Source organism: Daphnia pulicaria, chromosome 6 (assembly GCF_021234035.1).
Source record: "Daphnia pulicaria isolate SC F1-1A chromosome 6, SC_F0-13Bv2, whole genome shotgun sequence".
Lineage (NCBI taxonomy): Eukaryota > Metazoa > Arthropoda > Branchiopoda > Diplostraca > Daphniidae > Daphnia > Daphnia pulicaria.
In genome coordinates, this window is record NC_060918.1 from 9,354,294 (window position 1) to 9,371,659 (window position 17,366).

Consider the following 17,366-nt stretch of genomic DNA (forward strand, 5'->3'; position numbering starts at 1 on the left):
ACCAGATTAAGGAACGTGTGGTAGGGAACGTACTGGCGCGCAATCAGAGACCAGGTTGCGATCTCTATCTGGTGGTCAACGTCATCTTGTGGTCTTTATCTGTGGGTCACACTCTCCTACATCCTACACTTTAGCACAATTTGTCAGTTTGAAATTAAAATTTGCTTAAGCTATGGTTGGATTGTGTTTGGAATTAAAATAATGTGTTCCTTTTATTGATAATATACTTTCATAAATAAAAAAAAAATCAAACTTTATATATAAATGAAACAGCAAAAAGGAAATGTTTTTGACAAAATATGAAAAGATTTCAAATACACACATCTAGGGGAGACCCATCATATCTAATAGATGGTTTAATCGCTCATTGAGCCACACAGTAACGGAGGGATGCATCCCTTCAAGCCATCTGGCTGGCATGTGAGCATATCCAGAACGACATCCCAATATACCACCACAAACAGCTCCATAAATACGACTCTGTCCACCAAGGAAGAGGATATTCGTTAGTTTTGTCTCAAAGTGCGGCTCTTTCTCTTCTAAACAGTGAAGGGCAGCACTAAGAACATTGGCAAGTTCGTCCTTCATTTCGTTATTCTCCTCCTATTAAAATATTATGTGATGTACAGTATGTTAAGCATAGACATTTAAAAATGATTCAAAATTGGCTTACATAGGCTAAGCTGCCCCTGTGGTAAATCTCACTTTCTACAAGATTCTGGTTAGTGACAACTTCTTTAATATTATCCATTTCACAACCCTAACAAAAAAAGTCATCACAATCTTGGAAAAGACCCATCCAATTTCCTATAAACTGAATTAAAGATTTGAAAAACAAATGTAGTCATAAGAGAGAACTTACCTGTAATATCAAAGCTATAATCGAAGCCAGCAGTGACGTCGACTTAATAACACGTTCGTGATTATGGGTTGTGCGGCAGACGCGAGTAGCATTAGATTGAACTTCTGTAAGATTGTAAAATTGGGGAAGACCGGACATGATGGCCATTGGTAAAGCGTGAAGATCTTCGCAGATGGCTTCATCAAAAAGTTTAGCTGTTTCGCTCGCTACCGCGTGAGGATCAATGGAGAAACGCTCTTGGCAAAGCAGCCGGTTCACGACACTAGAAGTGATTAATGGTTCGCCGTTAAGGTCTTTAAGGCCCTTAGATGAGTAGTCAATCAAACGGCGAGCAAGCTCCAGCTCATCCAGAACGCCCGACCAGCGAAGAATGGAATCGAATATCAATAGCTAAAAACAAAGAACATAAATGGGAATTATAATTGGATGCCCAATTAACATTTTAGAAAAACAAGAAATGGCTTGCCGCAAACTCAGAAACGCAAGTTGTTTTCCCTCGTGGAAAGTGAGAGCGATGTTCATCCTGCACGATGGAATGGTGATCCAGTCTTCCACCGCCATAATAAAAATTTATTTCATCAGTCATCAGGTACTCGGTAGCAACACCAAGGGTATCTCCAAGAACAGTACCGTAGATAAGTCCTAAAAATGAGAAACATTTACATGAAATCGCTAAATAAAATTATAAGTATGTCTGTAACAAAAAGAAAACTCTACCAATGATCTTGTCTCTTAAATCATCTGGATTGCATTTTGTGCCATGTGAAGGGAACAGAAGTGGTGTTTTGGCTCTGCTAGCTGGTTTTGATGTTTGTGTCAATGTCTGAACATACGAAGCTACGTTTTGTGTTCGGACATCGTCATCTAATTGGGAACGGGCCACATTTGAACGGATTCGAGGGAAATGGTTTAGCTGCCTAAATGTAAGTACTTCGGGTGCGTGTTCACGCAAGTACATCAGTAGCTGGTCGCTATTGTTACAAACATCTTGTGGTGGATTTGTACACATGTTGTTACTAGCAACTAGTACAAACAAATGGGGATTAAGGCCCAACGAGCTAGGGATTGAACTTAAATAGTTGTGGGAAACATTCAATTTGGATAGTCTTTGTAACTTCCCAATTCCTTTAGGGAGACTTTGAAGTTGATTGAATGAAACATCTAGCATTTCAAGTTTTGGTAAAAGGCACATCTCTTCTGGAAGACAAATTAATTGATTCTCTCTTAAAAGTAATTCTTTTAGATGAAATAATAAGGCAATACTGGAGGGAATTTCTGTAAGTGAATTGTAAGAAAAATTTAAATGTGTCAAATGAGGAATCCTGAGAGCTAAGTTTGTAGATAAATGGCTAATGTTATTAAAGGATCCATTAACATGTTGGTATAAGTTCACATTTTCCAAAATGGACCACGGCAAATCACTGAGGGATGCTTCAGTGTATTCTTGTTGAATGTGCTAGAGAAAATTCAAAGTTAAAAATTTTCTGGTGTAAATATATATTTTTAAGAAGCAACAAATTGTTGCTCGTAAAAAAGTTAACAGTTGATCAAGTAGAAATGTAATGCATGTACCTTAAGAAATTGGCTGTGTGTTACTTTTCGACTGAAATCAAGAATTCTATTTTCTTGTAAATCTTTCAGCCATTCTTCATTTTCCACGTCTTTTTCAAGCTGTGAAGCATTTCCCATAACATTTCCCATTCGACTAGTTGGAACTTAAAATGACTCTTAACAAGTTTTGACACGTCAAATTATTTTGACGTTTTTCCTATTGGTCCACAACTCCACACATCGATAGAACGATTAACGATACTCGAGCTGTCTGCTTCGCTGAGCAGACGACAAAAACAAAGTAATTACATGTTTCAAATTCAAAATACGCTGTCGATTACGGGAAAATAGAAGAAAAACAAAATTTGTTACGTTTAAAGTTAACTCAATGAAGAATTCTGTACGATGGCAAGCAATCTTGCCTGAATTAAAAAAGAAATTCCGAAATGAGTTTGTCTTTCCAGAAAAAAAATCTACACAATGGTTTCCCGGACACATGAATCGAGGTAAAAAAAAATCCTGTAAATTTAAATAAAATTTTCCTAATCAATGAATAAATCATTACAGGCATGAAACAGATGGAGGCAAAATTGAAATTAGTGGATTGTGTGTTGGAAGTCCATGATGCTAGAATACCAATTTCTGGAAGAAATCCAAATCTTACCCATAGCTTTGTGGCCGCAAAACCATACATCTTAGTCTTAAATAAATGTGATTTAATACCTTCAGAATATCAGCCTAATATAATGTCTGCATTAAAGGAACGAGAAAATATCCAGCACATAATATTTACTAACTCAAAGCTAGACACATGTCCTGGACTAAAAGAGGTATACTATACTATTATTTAAAATGTTCAATCCTTTGTTTGCATTATTGTTCTTTTTTTTTAGGTTACTAAGAGAGCTGCTCAACTTATTACTGAAACTGAAAGGTATAATAGAAGTGATGCTGTTGACTATAACCTGATGGTTTTTGGAGTACCAAATGTTGGAAAATCATCTTTAATCAATGCTCTTCGTGGAGTCCACATGAGAAAGAAACGTGTACTACAAGTAGCTCCCGAAGCTGGTCTGACTAAGAATGTTCATGAACGAATTCGCGTTTGTAACAGCCCGGCTGTTTACCTTTTCGACACACCTGGCATTATGAATCCAAGGATAGCGACGATGGATGTTGGAATGCGTCTTGCTTCGTGTGGTCGGTTTTGAAATGTTCACACTAAATATAACGAATTTAATTTATTACAACAAATTTTTTTTTTTACTATAGCCTCATTTAAAGACCATCTTGTTGGTGAAGAATCGGTAGTGGACTACTTGTTGTTTTGGTTGAACAAAAATGAAGAATTTGGCTACGTGGATTCGCTAGGATTGGAAGCCCCTACTGATAATGTAACTGAATTATTATTCTATATGTGTGTACAAAGGAATTTGCGGAGAAAAATACGACACGTTGATGGTAATGTTTTTTTTCCCGTCAAAGCACCATGATTATTTAAATACATACTTCTAATTTTTAGGAACCTACAAAGAATATCCGGACTTCAAAAGTGCAGCGCAAAGATTTTTATCTGAATTCCGATCGACAAATTTTGGTAAAATCCTGCTAGATAAAGATTTATTAGACAGTCCGGTTAACATTAGCTGATGGGATATACATTAGAACGGCAAATAAACTAGAATATAATGCTGGTAATTGTTCTTAATCTCTTATAGAATGAAATTTCTTAACCGGTAGTCGAATACAGACAGAGCTCTAAGTCTCCATTACTGCTACCTATAAAGCTTATGCATCATCAATTACAAAATAGTGAACTAAATAGAAGGAGAATTTCGCCTATGAAGTTGGCGCAGTTCTTTCCGACTCATTGTCAAGCTACTGAAATCGATAACGGATAGACTTGGAATGGATGGTACTTTCGGATCTGAGTTTCCTCCGCTAGACGACGACTGGCCATTGGAAAGAGGAGTTGTCGATCTTGAATCCATCGAGTCTTTAACCTGAATTGTGACAGGTTTGCGTAAGAAAGGTCGGAAGGAAGGATTTTGGGTGAAACAAGGTTCAATTTCAAGAATCAATCGATTAGCTCGACGATAAGAAGCGAAAGCTGAACCATCTCCTTCCTCGCCCTCTTTCCCGTCGATCCGGCTCGCGTGTTGCTTCCCTTCAGATCGAAAGTTGCGGTAGGTAGACTGAACTTCATACTTGGTTTTCTTCCGGCCAGGCGCCGGAAGAAGAGACTGGATGTAACTGGCTGGAATGTGACCCACAATTTTATAATATTCGAATAATGCTCTAGCCATATTTCTTCCAGCGCGCTGATCTGTGTGTTCCAAACAGGATTTTTTAATTGGAATTTATCTATTTCATAATTAATCAATCAAATATCTCTTACATCCTTCTTCGTCATAGAGAAGAATATCGGATGAATTAGGTAATTGGAAACCCATCATTGATATGAAAAAGCTGTAGACGTTTACATGTTCTTTCACTGTGTGACTCAAAAACCTGGTAATAATAAAAAGGTGGTTAGTTTCCAGGTTAGAATTTCTGACATAGCAATTGCCAACAACAAAGAACTACCTCCGTGCCGTGCCAGACTTTAAGTTGTCCTTATTGTACATGCAGTTTCCCATGCAGAAGTCCTCAACCGTCTGGGAATAAATTTTTCCAAACAACAAATGCCGCTCGAACCTTTATCGGAAGTCCAAAGTTAATAACAATAGATTGAATACAATGAAAAGTGTTGGATGAGAAATAAGTAAACCTCAGGAAGTCGTCGTAGGAATTGCCGTATAGAAAGGTTCCCAATAAGGAATGATGAGCATGTAAATCCAAAATGAATTCCAAATTTGAATCCTTTTTAGATTTGCCAATAACAATTAGTTTATAAAGATATACAGTAATATAGAATATAGTTTTCTAAATATTGAACAGGCATACCGGTTGTTCGTCCAAGTGTCGAATAGCATCCATTGCTGCTTTGACGGTCGGATGGAAGTATTCTGAATAATCATTCCAGACCCTATTTAAGTCTGCGCCCACCATCGATGATCTATCCGTTTAAGAAAAAATTTAAATACTGAATCACACTACATCCTTCTTACAACTGTGGCGGTATAAGTGTAATAATACCTTTCGTTGCCGTTAAACACGCCGTCTGGATTAATCATAGGAATGATTTTGAATTCAATAAATTCCCGGAGAGCTCTGGCGATAGGTTCAGAACTCACGAGAAAATCAATCAGCCCTGCGTATAATTATTTTAAGATCTTAAAATAAATTCAGCAAAGCACATAGTCTGAACTACTTTACCTTGACAAACAATCGATGCAGGAGATTCGCCCGGATGCGAACGACAAATAATAAAAACAGTTTTCTTCCGGAGAGGTTTCGTTTCCTCGTCGCTTTCCGTTGCTTGGTTGGTGATAGTCAGTAAATCAACAGGCCGGTTTTGCTGATAAAACAGTAATAAAATCAATTTTAAAGTTGGTTAATCGATTAGAAAATAAATTACAATTGTGTGGCCGATGATTTCACGGTGAATAATGGATGGGAAATGTTCGTCAATTAAGTCCAAATAGAATTGCAGTTTAGAGAAAGAGTACGGATAAGTCAGAGCAACTTGGTAAACATCTTCTTCAACGTCAAAGTTGAGGGCCAAGCTCAGGATGTATCGGTCGCCATGATGCGGAGATTGGTGATAGAAAACTTGCGTTGTCGGCATTCTCTCCCTTGATCGAACAACATTTGGGCAAATAAATTGGCGCAAATTTTTACAAATTCTAGTTACCAATGGGGTCGAGTGATGGATTTGATTAGCGGAGTCAACCCAGCGCTAAGTAATGTGGATTCTCTGCTAAAGTTGATAATGTTCAAAATAACCCTCTAAAATGGAGTCAAGATGTCGGAATTAACCTGTGCAAAATTGTACAAGAAAACTCGGGTTCCTTACCTGATCAAGGCGAACATTGTCGATGGTAAAATTGAACCAAAAGCGGTGACGGGGATTGCAAGAATCTGAGCGAACATAGAGGTCGTATTCAAACTCGCTGATGTAGTCCACCCTACCGAGATTTCCTAAAAATAAGTAAAGAAAACGTGATAAACCGACAACTTAAAAATTACAATAGAAATATAAACACTTACCAGATTCAAATGAAGCGTCGAGGCAAAGATGACCTAAAATTTGTTCGAAAAAATTAAATTGGTATTATTCAATTTGTAATTGAATGATGTCCGCAAGCAAACCTTTCTTGGCTTTTCCGGAATGTCCTGGAGGTCTCATTACCATTCGCGTCACGTTGCCGGTTCCGTCTTCTTCGTCGCTCTCCTCGCTTTCTGTAGGGGAGAAACGTGATGGGGTCGAAACAATCAAAAATTTAAAAAAATAAAACAGAAATATAAAAATCAAAAGCCTGTGCAAAGAGAACTAAACGAGACCAGCTTTGGAGAACATGTTGGTATGTTCCAGCGGATCGTACGGGAGCAAACATCCGGCCATGGCAAATCTTTTCTGGTAAATGACGTTGTGCTCGCCACTCGAACGTGTTGAGAAGGACTGTCGGAACTGGTATTAGATCCCTCTTTCGTGAAATATCGAACGTCATCCGATATAATACCACACATCACGACCAGGGGGGATCAAGCGCCGTAGTTTGGTAAAATTTTATATTTTCTTTTTGCTTCTCTTGCTGACGTGCGCTGTTGATTTAAGAGGTCCCCATCACGTTTTTCCAAGGGGCCGTAGGCGACGCCGGTGACCAAATGGGTTCCAGTATTTTTATTTCTTTTCCGTGGGGATTAAGTGCGGCAGTATTCCGAGACATGAGAATCAATAGAATTCTACCTGTTCATACCTTGAGCACGCTATCAATCAACCGGTAGGTAAGGACCTAATGATATCCGGCCTTTGGTTGATGATGTGTTACAGCAAACAGAAATAAGTATAGGCTCAGCTACATGTGAATAGCGCAGCATATGCTCCAATTCACACATATAAAACCAATGGGTTCGAAGGTAGTGGTGGGGTGCAAGTGGTAGGTAGTGCTACTATTTACTGCAGGTGGAGCCAGATGGGTTTTCACTTGCCATGGTCATTACGTTACCAGTGGACTATGACCGATCGTCGAGCATGAGAGTCCACTACTAATAACAGTCTCTACAAATACAGTGAGCGATATGAACAGCTTACCTGCACGATTAGTAGCCATAACTGAACGACTGTTGGGTAATTTAGTACTTGAGCAAATATGGAGTGCAGAGCTAATCACTTTTTCCTTCGACCAACTTAAGCTAAGGCCTTAGTCTTGTGACGAAAGCCCGCAGTAAGTAAACCGATGGTTGCCTAGGTGACGCCCATCAAACAGCAAATAAACTTGTTACTTCGCATGGCAACGCATAAGTTGCCCGGAGGAGAAACGTAAGGTAAGATCCTTATCGTGTGGGAACTTAAAAAATTTATTTTGAATATTAGCTTGATATGATCCAACTCGGAAGGTGAGATTGAGAGACGAAACACGGGAGTTCTTACACTCTCTCATCCTCCCCAACCGGTCCATAGCCAATTGAAAATAAGAGACGTTCACGATATTTTCAAAAAAAAGGGGGGGGGGGCAAAAAAAGCGCACACTTCAACAAACAGTGCTTTAAAAAAAGGGGGGAAATATAAAGCAAGTGGCCAAAGAATTTTCAGTGAAATGAAAATTCTTACGGTGGGCCGCCAACGCAATTGATTCTCACTTCCTCCAAACAATACTGTTGCAACGATACGCAGCGAATGAGAAAATAAAAAAGGAAAGGGACAAGCCATGGAATTACTGAGAATATATACTTTAAAAAGAGAAAAAGTTCGAAAGCTGCTTTGTGTGAAATTATTATTTTTTTTTGTGTTTGTTTGTTTTTTCTTCTACTCGTTCTCCGATTTTGTTCTTTTAATTTTTTTTTTTTTTTTACTGCGGCCGAGGAATATACCTGGAGATTCTTTCTAATCAAAGCTGATTCTTTCCGTTCTTCTGGGCATGGGTGGACACGTCTGGCCTTAAAACAATGCGCTGGGGACTAGGATTTCCATCGGCGGATTTCTTTTTGTGTTGGTGTCGTCGTCGTCGTCTGTCTTTTTCTTTATTGAAGTTGGTGTTGATGGCGCACCGATTGTCCTTGAAGATGGTGATTATCTGCTCTGTTTCGGCTCCTCTGTCCTTGTCCCCGGCCTTTCCGAGTCGTCGAGACTGTCGTCGGGGCTGCTGTTGTTGTTGTTGTGGTGCTGGTAGTTGTCCTCTCGCGCATTTGCTTACCCCTCCGCTGGCGATCTGTTGTTGCGCAAATGTCAAATCGATTAGTTAGCTTTGCGTCTCAAGACGATATGATTTTTCTCGGATTTACCGTTGCCCTCGATAATGGAAGGCGCCGTCTCGGATGCGAAAACGGCTTTAGGATCCGAGCAGTTGAATTGTTTGAAAGCTTTGACCGCACTCCGAATTGCCTATTTCAATTAGAATCAAGGAAACAGATTGTGGCATTAAGAAACCTGTTTTTTTTTTTTTTTTGTTTCTTTGTTGATGCTTAAAGAAACTTGTTTCACTGGTATGTGTACTCACTTTGGATCTTTTTGTCCAAGGTAGGATGAGAGTGGGAACCAATTGGCCGTTGCGCTGGACGCCCATTACCAGGAAACGATCGCCTCCGTTGCTTCCGCCTGCCGCTGTCCGGCTTAGCGCTACCGTATTGAAATGATCCGTGCAGCAGTCGTCGCCCAGTTCCATAATGAGATTGGGGCGTTGGTTGCGGCGCCATTCCTCGCGCATTTCAGTCGACATTTTCAACATTTTGGATTTCTTGCCGCTAACTTTGTTGCGTCGAACGCGTCGAAGTTTAGTCCGCGCAACTGGAAAGAATAAATAAATCAAAATTGTTGAAATTCAATTCTTCATCCACCCGGAAATCAATTTGAACTCACCGAAATCTGCGCGGCAATAATTGTCCATGATATTTTCATAGGTATCGACTTCTTCGCAGGCCTGGCAATCACTTGCTGTAAGACAAAAAACAAGAAAAAGAATGAAAAATCTGAGGTAAGAAAAGGTATTGACCTTTTTTCCATCCTGTGCAGACGAACCAAGGCTATACACACATTTCCTGCGCCAAGACACACAAAGCCAGCGAGCGAGAGAGAGAGAGATAGACGTGTATGTTGATAATATGCAAACGAGACTGGGAGCAGCCCAAGCCATCGTGATCTCCTTCATTTGCATTTAGATAGCCAGAGGGCCAAACGTGAACAAACACACACACACACACATACGAATATTAACAGGAAGACTTCTTTCTCCCTTCTTCTTCGTTTCATTCTTTTGTTGTTGTTTGTTTTTCTTTGGAAAACCCAGCAGCCACCTCCCCCCACTGCAAAATGATATAATAACAAAACTGTTTCGTGTAATCATCAACATCATCAGCTCTTTTGTTTGTTCAACACGGTCAGGCTCCTCCCCTCTTCATAATGAGAAATGTAATGGAAAGACGCTTGGGTGGAAGGGATTTTTAGACACACAAGTGACGGATCGATTTACTATACACTATTCGGTGGGTCACGTAACGCGTCACTTAAAGATAAGACAATCCAAGGCAGGCAGGCCAGCAGTTTGAGGGAACTAGCAGCTTGGCTTTAGGGCGCTTCCCCACCCACCCTAGTATACATTCAATTCATCAGTCTCTACAGCAGCAGCAGCAGCTCACGGTGGCGCTTGTTCCAGAAGTTCCAACTAAAAACCTCTCGAACTCGAACTGGAAAAAAAGGGAGAAAAGAAGCCAGCCCAGCTGGATTCTTTAGTGAACCCTTCCCGTTGTAACTCTTAGCTAGGACCAAAAGTCGAAAAAAAAAAAGTAAATGTTGAGGTTTTCGGGGTCATGTTTACGAGCTGTGTGTTGGGGACAGACAGCATCCGTGCGATCGCCTATCAGGTGAAGCAGCAGGGGGCGTCTGGGAGCTGTCAGACACGTTAAAGCACACACATACACAACACACACACACACAGGCCCACCACGCCAGTCAAGAAAAAAAGGAAAAAAAACCTGACAAACGACAGTTAAACTAAAGGTTTCTGTTTCTCTCTAAAGTTTCCTTCCCTCGTCCGTCCGTCGCCCCTTGCCCGTTCTATTTTCTCTTCGTAATATAATTCAGGACTTCACATGAATGGTGGAGCTGGTTGATTATGCGTATACCTTCAGATGAAGAGCCAGAAGAGAGAGGTCCGATGCACATGTCGTTATCCAGCGGGAATTTGTCGCATCGGAGCATATCTGGCCACGGATAGCCGTAAGTCTTCATGCGTCCTTCGCAGCCCTGTCGAACACGCTCGCAGAGGCCCCGACAGGGATAGATGGGCCGATCGAGACACACGGGACTGTTTGGAGACGAAAAGAGAAAAAAGTCAACATCAGCGCGCCAAAGAGATAAAATAATTAAAATGGATGCTTACCTAAAGAGAGAGCAGAGGAAGAGCTGGGTGTCGGCATGGCAGCGGACGTTGAGAAGTGGGACCCATGAGGCCGCCTGTTGGATGACTTCGGCCATCGAGTCGTGATCCAGGAGATTGGGCAATCGCATTTTGGAATAACGAATGCCGTGACAGAGGGACAAGTTGCGCGGAATGTCCAGGCAGGTAGGCTGAGCAGCCCGGCCACCACCCACACCCCAATCGGGAAAGAAAGTGTCACCTCCAGCGCCTCCGCCACCACCGCCGATGACGCCTCCGATGCTGCTCAATGATGAGCCGTTGCCATAGCAACTGCTGACAAAGACGTAAACCAGGAGACAACTCACAGGCAACCAACTGGCCATCGCGAATCAACTGCAAACAACAATCGGACCGAGAGAGAGAGTGTTTCAGGCTTCAACAACCAAATTCAGGGGATTTTCCGTCCAACTGAAGCGTCGCAATAGCCGTCCGTTCGTTCCTTTGCGACCGCACAATGTTATTTGGGAGAATCAAATGCGATAGTCGGACGATGGTCCCGCATCCAACAGTGCCGGGACGAGAAACGGCGTCGAAATTACCATCCAGGCGTCGATGTCGGTTGAGCTCACTACTACGACTACAACAGTGCTCTGTCTGTTTGGGTTGGCATAGACGGGCGCTCCTTTGTTTTCCGAAAAAAGTCACAAGTAGGCGGGGCACACCACGGACGGGCAGATCAGTTCTAGATGATTGGCGGCGATGAGGAAACACACCAACTGGATCGCGCAACAATCACGGCTGACTCTCTTTCTGCAGTAGTTCCTGCTGGTGTTTAAGAAAGGAGGATCGTGAGAAGATCGTGTCTTTCTGCGACCCCGACTGGAATGGAACTGAGCCAGTCATGAGCTGAGCAGCTGACATTTGAGGAGCCCGAGCGGATGAGACACACGGAGAAACTCTCCTCCTCCTCCCCTTCTCTTCCCCTTCCTCTCTCTCTCTTTCCCTTCCCCTTTCATTCTCTCTCTCTCTCCCTCGCTCTCATGCAGTCTCTGACTTTCTTGTTGGGCAAACATTTCATTCTATTGATATATACAGCTGACTTGTATATACTAAAAAAAAAGGGGCATGTCTGTGTACGTTGCTGATGGTTGGCTCCCACCTGGATAGCACCACTCCTATTCACCAGGAGATTGGGACGCGAATTAAATTGCCCAGGTGGCCCCTCTATCTAAATCTATCACACTGTTATAATCTCTTTCAACCTCTTTGTCAAAAGAGAGAAAATGTCAACTTTTAGGGATAACTTTTTGGGGTTAGAAATTACCTTATGTCAACTGGAGGAAGAACGGATGACCGAGTTTGCTCTCTCATCCGTTTTATTTATTTTTTCAAAAAACAAACAAATGTTGGTGGAGATCAAAAAAGGCTTTCTCCACCTTGTCAAAACGAATCCTCTACACTTTGCAGGGAAATGAAGGGCCGACCTCTGACCTGGAAATCACAAAACAGAAAACAAAGAATATAGTAGTAGAATGTTGCGATTAGTTCCGGTCACAAAACAACCGAGCTATAGATATATACAAGTTGTGTATAAAGAGAGAGAGATGAAGATTTTAGAGCCAAAGTGTTAATTGTTTCGACCTCCCATTGAGTGTAGTAGTAAGACGGCCGTACACCCAGAGTGCCGGGCGGATAGCACGTGGATTTCTTTTCTTTTATTTTTCCTTATTCTTTATTTTTGTACACAGACATAGTTGATGTGAACTCCAAGAAAGAAAAAGAGTTTGGGAGATAGCAGATCAAGGGCCAAAAACGTACATAAACAATGATAGCAGTGGCCTTTTTTTTTTTGGCAAGTCAAACGGACCATCGAACATGCCCACGAGACTTGAGATATCTCGAGAAAAGACCTGACACATCGTTAAGCCACAGATCTCCAGCAGCAGGGAGAGATGAAACACTCCCCTTTTGAATATAGTGACATGAAAGGAGCGTTCTCGCTTTGACTTCCTAGAAGAATCTCCAGAAATTTTTTTGGTTTCCTTTTACTGCAGCTGTCGGATTGAATAAAGTGTCTTCATCATTCTTTGCCCATGAATTATCATGGGTAATCAAAGAGCTAATTGCGAGGAAAAAGTTAAACAAGAGGTGGGTGGGATATAACGGGGGGCGTAGGTGCTTGCAGGTGGATCAGCACAAGGCTTAATCCCACAGGAGGGTTGTTCAAGTTGCGGTTCAATATGTGTCTAGTAATTATCGTAAGCTAGTCTAAATCCATTTAACCGCAAACCATTTTCGTTCACACCCGTGAAATTAAAAGCAGTTAACACTTGTTAGTGTTATCTGCTTTCACTAGTACACGGATCGGGTTACAGCAATTTTAACAAGGTAACACATTCGATAGGAAACCCGATAACAAGCAAAAACATTGAGAGGGGGATTCGCAGAAGAATTGCAGATTACGTAACATCATTTCGCTAGGGATAAAAAGAAATTTTTCGAAGATTAGATTACTTTTTATCTTGGGGAACGTACTTTGCTATCAATAAAATCGTTGTAGTCGTTGTGAGAGTGACATTGACTGATACGAACCACAAGAAGCTGCTAAAAACGGCGTAAAGAATGGCCATTTAACGCATAAATTGCGTCTTGCCTCATTCGCCGACCCCCCTCGCCCGTTTGAATAAATCAATTCAAAGATTCTGCTCACGTTGAAGCGATTGATGGTGGAGACGACTGGAAATAGATCGCACAATCCCATATATGTGAGGCACTCATTATTTCAGTTGTGAAGACTGAAAAGTTACTCCTCCTCTTTTTTGGCCGGTGGCTCTTGTCTCTCCATTAGCGGCATCAAAAAAAGAGGATCCTGAAACGAAATGGGATGTGCTGCTGGCCGCGGAGCCGGTGCCCGTCAATGATTACCAAAAAGGAGCTGAGCTCTATAGCTCGAATTCGTAGAAGCACCAGAGTTTTTCTTTGTCTAACAATGCACGATTCAATGAGAACATGACGTGTCCCACTTTAATGAAACAAGCCATTTCGAATTAGTACTCACGATCGTACATCTTGGTAATCCCCCACTTTTGGATAGCTCTTTTCATTCTCTGGTTTGGCCAAATTCTATTTCAATGCAACACCTTCAACCGTGAAAAAGAAAGGTTAGCTAGCAGCTCCCCCCACCCCTCCCAAAATGGAGTGCTTTAGTCAGTTATTGACTAACCGAGTCCCGGCAAACTAACCAAAAAATAATGTCCACCTATAAACTTTGTTGGCGATCGAACGAAAGATCTTAGAGCACGCCAGCCTGTGCTGGGAAAAAAGAGATTTCACAAAGCTCGAGGGCGAACGATATGTAGATACGGAATGAAATTCAATGGACGCAAACTAACGGATTTTTGTGTTGCCCTTTGTTGCTTATTACTTTTCGACATTGGATGGACAGGTATACACGTAAATATGTTTGTACACAGATATATTCATACAGTTTAGAAGTACCTGTTGGGTCCAACTCCCGGCACATGGGAAATAACAAAAATAAAAAAGATGGGCTTTCTATTCCCAGGAACTTGAACTTGGGTGGCAGACAGGGGAGAGAAATAAGAGGGTGAAAGCTTGGATTGAAGCAACAGAAAATAAACCGTGTGTGATAAAAAATAAAAAAGACTTGAAGGAATTTCGCACGTCAACGCCAACTTCGTATGGAAGATGCGTTTATCTGAGCGCCATTTCTCTCTCTCTCTCTTTTGATAGACCGACCGACTGCCATTCGCGGAGCCTTTTCAAAGTGAAATCAAGAAGAGCAATTGTATAGTCCCTTTTTCTTTCTCTGGAAATGACAGACCACTCACTGAATTATTTTAAGCGATTCAGACGGCAAAGAAAAAATCCTACTTGAAGATAAATACTGGGAACGGGAATTCGTTTATAAGCACTCTTTTTTACCGGTGGCATGAAAACAAAAAGAAAGCTGACGGGAAAAAAATAAAAATTCAGGTTGCTCGTGCACGACCTTTTGACGTTTCGCCAAGAGGAAGTCGATCCAAGGTTAACTATGGCTATTATTATTGAAAATGTTTGAAATGCGAGTTTATAAAAGCGGAACGGATAGCTCCACGGAAATGACAACAATGATTCTTGGTTCTGATTGGTCTCTACCCGATTGTAGACTCAATGAAGAATTCAAGTGTAACAGTATAATGGAATGATATTACGGTTCAGATAAATTATGGATGAGGGTGGGTTATGGAAATAAAACTGGAGACTATTACGTTTGAATTGATGAATACCCCAAGCGTCGTCTCCGGAGACCAGCAGTCGCATTTACATTTAGACAAGCCAGCCACCAAAGCCAAATAAGAACTTTAAAAGGCTCGCGGCAAATACTTTTCGTTTCAGATGGTTGCAGGAATGAAAGCAGCAGTATATCTTCAATCCCAAGTATTAAGCAGCATTTCAGTTACAACATCGGAAATCGATAAAATTCCTGGAATATTAATACCCGCTGGAAAATTACAAGCACGACGTTAACTTCTGGGTAAAAAATATTCAGCAAGTGACCTCGACCATGTTCCAGGTGAGAAACTAGTCAAGTAGCACACAGTGAAACTTAGTCTGCAGTCAAGATTTTGTGTTACCATATTTATTGCGACATGAAGCACTCAGGCACTTTAAAACGCCAGCGATAGGTCACGATCGCCTGGTTGAGTTTTCTGGTTTTTATCAAGTAACGTCAGACCTTTTAGACGGCAACTGAAAAAAGCAGCTTAACTAGTGTTTCTCACGAAGGGCAATTTTCTGGTACAATTCTTTCTTGCAGTCGAAAAGACATTGATTTTAGTTGGAGAGTATCAGCAATTGAGAACGGCTATAGTTTTCAATTCACCATTTCACAAGTTTTATCAAAATATCGAAAACAAATAGTCTCGAACTGGGAAACAAAAATCTGGTTAAACCACTGACTGACTACGTCTGCCTCACGTTATTTGAGGCTTGAAAGAGAGGCTGCAGACAAACTTCGACAAGAATGTTTACCACTAAAATATGACTGTTGTTTTCAGCAGCTTACAACATTTCAAATAACTTGGCTTCTTTCTTTTTCGCATTTCGGGAAAACAACTATTGCCAAGAAAGATAGGAATTTCCGTCATTCTAGGTAATGGGAAACAGCAGAGTTCCAAAACATAATCGCTAGATGTCATTTACAAAAATACAGGGAAATCACGTGGGCTGAATATTTTATCGTGTTCTTACCATCATATTTTCTAGATCCATCAAGTCAGCAGAGAAAATTCGGATCCACAGTGTTCCTGTCCTTTTCACGAGACAATGTCAAGCTCAAATTCTCAAGTTTCCACTAAAGACTAAATATGTACAGCACATTTAAACTTGGGTAACAGCCTCGCAGCTCAAAAAAGAAAAACAATTGATCGTGTGTTTCGTCTGCTTTTGTCGTCTGCAAAGTGCATCAAACGCCACAAATCGCTCCAAATTTACTGGCAACAATTTAATTAACACTGTTTTGTTAAAAAAAAAACAGTATGCTTCAGTCCTTAATTCTTGTGATGCACTTCAATGATACAGTTGGAATTTTCGATTCTGAAAATACGGTAAATAGTATTTTACCGTTCTATCTTCATGGTATATTCTATGCTGCTGGTTTCTGTTTTCAATCTTTAGATTGCAGCAGCTGTTGATCAACTGTCATTTCCATGGAATAAATCCTAACTGACTCTTGCATTTCAGGCATGAACAAACTACCACCAACAGATTCTGTCATCAAATTGTTGTCTAAACTATCAGTACTTGGGCAGCAGTTAATTGTATCAAGCTGCATTAATTTTGGCACTTTCACATTACTTCCTGATTGTTCCAGAATGGAAGACACAACTACAGAATTTTATGATAGATGTATGGTTTACTACCATCATTTCTTAGTTATATGGTGGTTAAATTTTATTATGTGTAGCCTCAGCCTCACTTTATCTTTTGACTACAGACACTGTGTACTTCGTAGTTTAGTGGTTTTCATTCTGACAATCTGGGAATTCACATTTCTTCATTCTTCCTCAACTGCTGATGATTCTCTCATGCCTCTTTTTGTTTTTGTTTTCCGTTCAATGATATTTGGATTGCTATTATGGGATATCATTATAGACGTTGACTTCAGAAATTGCATCTTGTTAGTTTATGATCATTTCATTGGTGAAATTGTTAACCCCTTCTTTGATTTCCTGGAAGATTATGTTGATGTTGTTGATGAATTGCCTTGGGTCTGGAATTTGATAGATGGATTGGATGAAATTTCTAAGTTTGCCTTGTGTACAAATGCATGATTTCATGTCCAGCAGTCAAACATCACAACTACCAAGACAATTTAGTTATTCTTCTTAGTTTCCCTGTGATGAGCTTGAAAAAAATTAAGTCATTAAATTCATCTATGATGCCAATGTGAAACAAACGTTTTTTGATATTGTAGCCTCCATTCATCCTAT

At 40.7% G+C, this 17,366-nt stretch overlaps 4 protein-coding genes and 1 long non-coding RNA gene across 8 annotated transcripts; 2 read left to right on the top strand and 3 right to left on the bottom strand.

Moving 5' to 3' along the window:
• Positions 1–193: 193 nt before the first annotated feature.
• On the bottom strand, positions 194–2,665 carry LOC124343206. Of its 2 annotated transcripts, none has more exons than XM_046796444.1 (6): positions 2,435–2,665; positions 1,580–2,318; positions 1,329–1,504; positions 863–1,252; positions 674–760; positions 194–603 (listed from the first exon to the last, which is right to left on the bottom strand). In XM_046796444.1, the coding sequence occupies exons 1-6, from the start codon at positions 2,561–2,563 to the stop codon at positions 325–327; spliced, it is 1,800 nt and encodes a 599-aa protein (XP_046652400.1). In that variant the 5' UTR covers positions 2,564–2,665; the 3' UTR covers positions 194–324. The 2 variants fall into 2 exon arrangements, with proteins under 2 accessions (XP_046652400.1, XP_046652401.1); XM_046796445.1 differs by having other exon boundaries at positions 464–603; positions 674–807.
• A 36-nt stretch (positions 2,666–2,701) lies between these two features.
• On the top strand, positions 2,702–4,111 carry LOC124343298 (mitochondrial GTPase 1-like). Its single transcript, XM_046796591.1, has 5 exons — positions 2,702–2,919; positions 2,981–3,243; positions 3,307–3,613; positions 3,686–3,874; positions 3,936–4,111. The coding sequence occupies exons 1-5, from the start codon at positions 2,802–2,804 to the stop codon at positions 4,061–4,063; spliced, it is 1,005 nt and encodes a 334-aa protein (XP_046652547.1). The 5' UTR covers positions 2,702–2,801; the 3' UTR covers positions 4,064–4,111.
• LOC124343205 (cytosolic carboxypeptidase 6-like) lies at positions 4,034–8,532 on the bottom strand. Of its 2 annotated transcripts, none has more exons than XM_046796443.1 (13): positions 7,611–8,532; positions 6,668–6,757; positions 6,566–6,598; positions 6,372–6,496; positions 6,210–6,304; positions 5,934–6,150; positions 5,732–5,873; positions 5,552–5,666; positions 5,360–5,471; positions 5,184–5,275; positions 5,000–5,110; positions 4,812–4,924; positions 4,034–4,739 (listed from the first exon to the last, which is right to left on the bottom strand). In XM_046796443.1, the coding sequence occupies exons 1-13, from the start codon at positions 7,627–7,629 to the stop codon at positions 4,231–4,233; spliced, it is 1,773 nt and encodes a 590-aa protein (XP_046652399.1). In that variant the 5' UTR covers positions 7,630–8,532; the 3' UTR covers positions 4,034–4,230. The 2 variants fall into 2 exon arrangements, with proteins under 2 accessions (XP_046652399.1, XP_046652398.1); XM_046796442.1 differs by having other exon boundaries at positions 6,860–8,532.
• Positions 8,533–16,220, bottom strand: LOC124343273 (secreted frizzled-related protein 5-like). Its single transcript, XM_046796543.1, has 8 exons — positions 16,126–16,220; positions 12,197–12,363; positions 10,894–11,697; positions 10,637–10,818; positions 9,375–9,449; positions 9,016–9,302; positions 8,801–8,900; positions 8,533–8,727 (listed from the first exon to the last, which is right to left on the bottom strand). Exons 3-8 carry the CDS (start codon positions 11,253–11,255, stop codon positions 8,540–8,542), a joined length of 1,194 nt encoding a protein of 397 aa, XP_046652499.1. The 5' UTR covers positions 11,256–11,697; positions 12,197–12,363; positions 16,126–16,220; the 3' UTR covers positions 8,533–8,539.
• Positions 15,286–17,328, top strand: LOC124343386. 2 transcript variants are annotated; one of them, XR_006919198.1, is made up of 3 exons: positions 15,286–15,448; positions 16,141–16,481; positions 16,552–17,328. It is a non-coding gene; the product is annotated as an uncharacterized LOC124343386 (long non-coding RNA). The 2 variants fall into 2 exon arrangements; XR_006919199.1 differs by lacking the exon at positions 15,286–15,448 and adding an exon at positions 15,877–16,027.
• Positions 17,329–17,366: the final 38 nt, after the last annotated feature.